Below are 6,087 nucleotides of genomic sequence, written 5' to 3'. Positions count from 1 at the left end.
TTGCATATCAAGTTTCAGCAGTAGTGATCCAACACACATGAATAGAATAATCCAATTAAAAAAGAAATAATGCTCAAAGTTTTATGTTCACCTCAGCATGGGCCTCGGATTCAGCTGCAGCAGCAACAGGAGCGCCCCAAACGGATTGAGGTGGAGCGGTGATGGCGTAGTAATCATCATCATCCTCGTCGTCAACGTTGTTATAGTTACAGACTTACAGAAAATAGTCAAGAGCATGGTTCAATGATTAAAAAACTGCCAACAAACCATAACATAAAACTGCAACAGTGGTGTATACTGAGTTAATAGAAATCACAGTACAAAATAAAAAATGGAAAATTACATTCATCATGCAGGTATAGCAGAAGAAAAAGAAAATTAAAGCAGATAATTTACCAACTATTATTAGTATTATTGCTGCATATTCACAAAATACTGCATGTAATACATGACTTTAACCGTTTGCATTATCTATGTGCCCTTGAGTTTTCAATATTTATATATGGTATGAAACTCATTTTTAAAGAAAACTCAGAAACAAATATACAGAAGTTAGTTATGGAAGGAAAAGGAAGATCAAAATTATTTAAATACATATAAACTTAGTTAAATTTTAAAGAGTGTCATCCAAGAATTAAACTGAACAAATTAAAGAAGAGAAAAAAAGATCCAATTTAAACAAAAAAAGGGTAAAAAAATAGCGATTAAGGCAGATGAATCATTCATACCGCTTTGGCAGGTGCAACTTCAGCCGGAGCACGTTGCAGCAGATTTCACACCTTGAGCTTTGTCGGAGAAGTTGTTCCTTAAAAAAGAAATCAAGTTTTCAAATTACTTAGCAAAACCAAAAGCAAATCAAAATTTGTAGTAACAAAAAAATCTATAAAAGTCAAAGCTACTAAATTACATAAGATGTCAACAGACAACAATGACTGCTTATTTTAAGTGTGATGCTGTTTTACTCCAGCATTTTATGAAACAACTCCTGAACTTAAGATATGCATACACCTTTGAACAACATTTTATGTTTAGGAAAGAAAAAAACTATAGCCTCTAAGAAAAACCATTGTTGTTATAAATAGCTTTTACTAAATTTCTTTAAATTATAGAAAAAACACCCAACTTCAAGAGGGGTAGCATTTTCAAGAGAAGCAACTCCAACTTCAAGAGCAGTAGCACCTCCAACTTTCTGCTATTGCTGTTGGACTCCTAATAGTCCAAGAAACTGCTCCATGGTTTGGTTTGTTTTAAACCATCTCATCAAAGTATCACATGATTAAGTTTCAGATAAAAAACAAAATGCTCCATATTCGTTAAAATTTTTACAAAAATCCCATAAACCTTCAAGATATGATAATCAAATACTTTAACATTGTAATTTGCATTAGTATATACCCAAACAAAAAGAACAAAGAATTTATTTTGCATTACTTGATGATCTTCATTGCTTCAAAATTATCTCTTGTAGAATTTCCAAAAGCAGATCTTTTTTACTGAAATCAATTCTAGCTGATAAATTAAGACCTCGAAACATCTTTCGAGAAATTTATATTGGCATATGTGATGTGTTAGTATGAGAGGATTGACATACCAAATGAAAGAATCCCTAACAATGAGATGGTGGGTGCAAATTCAGAACACATAAATATATTTTAGTGTTGGATCCAATTAATTAAAATGAAATGGATATAACACACAAATGTTTATTCTTTTTTCTCTATATGTTATAGATTAAGGGTTGCCGAGTACAGGCATCAAACCTAAATAAATATTATTGAACTTCCTCATGAACTCTATGATGATGAGGATGAAAGTACCGGTAAAATTGAAAAGGTCTATATAACATTAAATATATTATTGAACTGGATAAAAATGTTATCAATCATGTCAAATGAGGCATAAAATGTAGAAATTTAATGTCAATTTCATTATATAGAATCAATATCCACCATCCTAGGCAGCAATCTTTTCATTCCTCTAATATCAACATAAATGCAAATGGCAACAAAAGGAAATTTTAAAGGATAGTATTACTTGGAGGACATTGTTGGCATAATCAAAGACTCCATCAGAGACCACAACAAAGAATTATAGAGACTAAAAATTTTACTTGCAATTGCAGGTCAATCACCACCTCAGATGTTCTTTAAGAAATGACATAAGATACGAAAACAGAAAAAAAAAAAAATCAGCAATATAGTTAATAGAAGACAAACACGGTTAGCTATCCAACAACAAAAAGGAAACAGATTATTATAGATTAACCGAAATGTACATGCAATCATTCGAAAGCAAAAAAAAATATATTTTATTGCAGATTAACCAAAATTTTAGAACTTGAAGCTGTCGTTCACCGAAGAATGGATTATAAAGGATTCTTCTCTGGTTATAATGAAATCAAACAACAAAATAAAGAGAGAACTAACCATCCTTCATTCGCATCATCCATTGGCAAAGGAACGGCTGTGACAGCGTTCTGCGGTAGATGCAGTTCTATGGATCCAACAGCGTCGGTAACCTCCATCACCGCCGTCGCCGCCTCATTCCTCTTCTTTTCTCTGTCGATCTAGCATCCTTCTCTGTGACCGTCGTTGTCATCGCCACCCACTTCTTCCGTCGTGCTTTATTTCTTCACCGACCTTTTCTTCTTCTCTTCTCTGCGACATTGAAAGAGGAAGTCTGGTGCCAACTACTCCCCCTATCAGAACTGGCAACTCTCTCTCTCATATTCTCTTCTTGAAAGTCCTGAAACAAAATCATTTTCAATTTGAATTTGAATCAAATCCCACCCAGTTACTTCTTTGGATTGAGAACAGCAAAGTGCCCAACATTAAAAACATAGTAACATACACTTGTCAATCATACACAGCTCCACGTGTCAAACACAGAACACTCCACTTGTCGAGCAAATACCACAACTATATTCTTATTATATATTAATAGATAGATATATTAATAAATATTTGGCCTATGTTTTGCCAATATTTTCAGTCTTTTGTTATTAATTCATTAAATTACATAGAATGGAGGGGGAATCACGACGGATCTAAATGCTAGTTAATCTCCAAGTGAGCCTTTCACGCTATTCAAAGCTGCTTGCCTGTGTTGCAGCAATGGACGTGAGCAAGCAAATAAATTTCAACCTGAAAAATGTAAAGGAAGCAATAAATTATATAGAGCCCAGCTCTTTATATAAGTATTGACAATATTATGCAAAAATGGTTCGAATTTAGAAACTATCAAATGTTCAAATGTGATGGATTAGATGAATATGCCATATTGCCATGCACTATATTTTTAATTGATGATTATCATAACACTTTTCACTTTCTTATTTTATCACAAATGTGACTAGTGAACTTGCAAAGTCTAACCGGAATGTTAGTAGACTTCAACTTTCTCCAGTGTTCCTCCTCAAAGAAACAAGCATGTCCGATTCTGGGGAACAAAATCGAGCATATCTTGTATCTCCTTTGAATTAGGAACCTAAAAGCACGAAACAAGCAAAACAGACCAGTCAGGTAATCACCACAGGTAACAGGTACAATAAAAGATTGGCGCACCTCTCCACAATGAAGGGTTACAAAAAGACCTTGTTCTCTGGCGAATTTCAATGCTGGCAAGTATCTTTTCCAAAAAAAGATAACGGGAGACTTTGATCTAAAGCATCATTACGAATTACTACGCTAGAGTCCTTGATAGATTGACATACCATTCGCCAACCTTTGGATTCCCAGATAGGTCAATTCCAACCACCCCCAAATGCCTCATTTCCAGTGTCAGTTTGACCTGCAACATATCTTTTCTTCTTCCTCAACACTGAAACTGAAACTGCAAGTGCTTCGTTGGGTGTTGGGTAAGAGTAAGAGTACACTCTGGTTGGTTCAGAAGAGACTGGCCAATGGCCATTCACTGAACTCATCCAAGGGCGTGTATCAGACAAAAAAAAACAGCACTCAAACATGTTGAGGATTTAGGGTTCACGCCACGATCATTGTGATAAGATCCCAATCAATGTTATACTTGCTGTTAATTTTGAATATTCAAATATTATTTCCTATCTTTGAAATACCGAGTGTTGGTATTTGACTATTTGTACGTTTTAAAAAAAAAGGGGGCGGGGGGTTTGTGACTTTGTGTGTGTCTGTTTAAAAGTACGCTTTAATCAATTTTAAATTTATAATTCTTTTAAGAATAAACTATTATTTTTATCTACAAAAGATGAAAATACCATTATATCTATTCATAAAAAATTGAAATTATCATTTATATTCATAAAAAATAAATTTTTAGAGATAAAATTATCTAAACCCTAAAAAATTAAATAAAATTTTCAATATCATTCTCTCTACCACTATAACCATCATCTTCCCTCTTCCCCCTCTCTCTCTCAATGTTCTCAGTCACTCCAATCCTAACATTGACCAATCCTAACATTGACCACATCGCTGCTTAGTAGCACCGCCTTGCCCTCCTCCTCAACCGTCACCCTAACCCCTTCGCCACACACTCCCTCATCATTGTCGGTCGCAACTCAACAATACCAGCACCACCATCACCAGCATAATCATCTAGCGCAAGCTCAGCCTCTGTCTATGCCGGAAAGAAACCCTAGATCTAAGGTTGACGCAGAGCGTCATAGCGGTCGATACCAATAGGTTGCTCGTCAGGACCTCGAGAACAATGGTGAGGACGACTCCCCCGCCACCAAAAAATCTAAATCTGAGAAGTTCTCTCTCAACAGTTGCGAATTTGCCACCGCCGTCGCCGTATTCTTCCTCTTCACCATCAGCCTTTTTTGCATCTACCTCACCATGTTCGCCACCGAGTTCGGCCGTATCAAGCTCCCACACACCCTCTCTGATCTTCTCCTCCTCAAGTAAATAATCCTCTTTTCATTATTATGTTATCATCTTTATAGATTTATTTGAATCAAATTAGCATTAGATGAACGTAGCATCAGATTAATTAGAACATTAGTGATTTAGACAGGTGGGAGAAAACATTTTTTTTGTGAAAAAAAAAATTGAAATTTGTTGTATTGTTTTCAGGATAAGGGTGTGTTTGAATCTTTTTATGTATTTTATTGTGCTTGTTTTGTATGCAGAGAGAATCTTTCGGCATATGGCGAAGAGGTGGAAGAAGAGGAGGAAGAAGGAAGGAAAGGTGGGGATGGCGATGGCGATGGCTGTGGTGGTGATGGTAATGGAGGCAGTGATGGTGATAGTTGAGGAGGAGAGTGGTGGTAGAGTTTGGAAGTGGAGTCGCTAAGAATATTGAGAGAGAGAGAGATAAGAGAGAAAAATGATGGTAATAGTAGTGGAAAAAATGGTAGTTTAAGAATTTAATTTAATTTTTTAGAGTTTGAATAATTTTGTCTACAAAAATCTATTTTTTATAAGTGCAAATAGTAATTTCTGCCTTTTATGAACAGATATATTAGCGTTTTCAATTTTTGTGGATAGAAATAATAGTTTATTCTTATTTTAATATGTGAATTGGTGAATTATCTTGTTTGAAGGTAGGGCTGGCAATTCATATCCTACTCGTGGGTATCCAACCCGGTCCAACCCGTTCGGGTATGGTAGGATACCCGACCCGCTGCGGATAGGGTAGGGTACGGTCCGGGTATTCTTGCGGGTAGGGTAGAGTAATATAGTGAAAGAAGTGAGAAGAAGTGAGAATTGAACTAACAACCTCCCTTATGTAATGACTTACAATAAGTGAATAACCACTAAACTAGTTACTTAATTTAGTAATTTAAAGCATTAATTTTTTTTTTTATGTTATTAACATATATAAAATCAAAATGATTGAATTTTATATTTACTTTAAAAAAATTTGATATTTCTGCGGGTTAAGTAGGATAGGATAGGGTTTAGAATTTTAAGGTGCAGGTAAGGTTAGGGTTGAGAGATTCTCAACCCGCGGGGTAGGATAAGGTAGAAATTTAATAAAATTTTTAACCCGTAGATAGATTAGGGTAGGGTCCAAACCCTACCGTACCCTACCCATTGCCAATCTTATTTAAAAGTGAAAATTTAAAAATATTAAACAATAATTTAATTAAATATATCAAATTATTCA

General features: G+C 35.0%; 2 protein-coding genes across 2 annotated transcripts in view; one reads left to right on the top strand and one right to left on the bottom strand.

Annotated features, from left to right (window-relative positions):
• LOC107639869 (adenosine deaminase-like protein) overlaps positions 379–6,087 on the bottom strand; it is a 72,616-nt gene continuing 66,907 nt past the window's right edge. The window contains exons 10-11 of the mRNA XM_021105605.1: positions 2,035–2,144; positions 379–805 (exon numbers count right to left, since the gene is read on the bottom strand). The gene's annotated coding sequence lies outside the window, so the exon portion shown is untranslated. The remainder of the gene's footprint in view (positions 806–2,034; positions 2,145–6,087) is intronic.
• Positions 3,800–5,490, top strand: LOC107640091. The gene is made up of 2 exons (XM_016343649.2): positions 3,800–4,879; positions 5,108–5,490. Exons 1-2 carry the CDS (start codon positions 4,684–4,686, stop codon positions 5,269–5,271), a joined length of 360 nt encoding a protein of 119 aa, XP_016199135.1. The 5' UTR covers positions 3,800–4,683; the 3' UTR covers positions 5,272–5,490.

The sequence above is a fragment of the Arachis ipaensis genome, chromosome B01 (genome assembly GCF_000816755.2).
Source record: "Arachis ipaensis cultivar K30076 chromosome B01, Araip1.1, whole genome shotgun sequence".
Taxonomy (NCBI): domain Eukaryota; kingdom Viridiplantae; phylum Streptophyta; class Magnoliopsida; order Fabales; family Fabaceae; genus Arachis; species Arachis ipaensis.
This window is presented reverse-complemented; position numbering and strand designations above follow the sequence as displayed.

Bases quoted from the DNA above. Each gene is read 5' to 3' on its own strand.
- LOC107640091 (XM_016343649.2), top strand. From the start codon at position 4,684: ATGGTGAGGACGACTCCCCCGCCACCAAAAAATCTAAATCTGAGAAGT. The intron at 4,880-5,107 runs GTAAATAATCCT...TTTTGTATGCAG, and splicing joins TCTGATCTTCTCCTCCTCAA to AGAGAATCTTTCGGCATATG.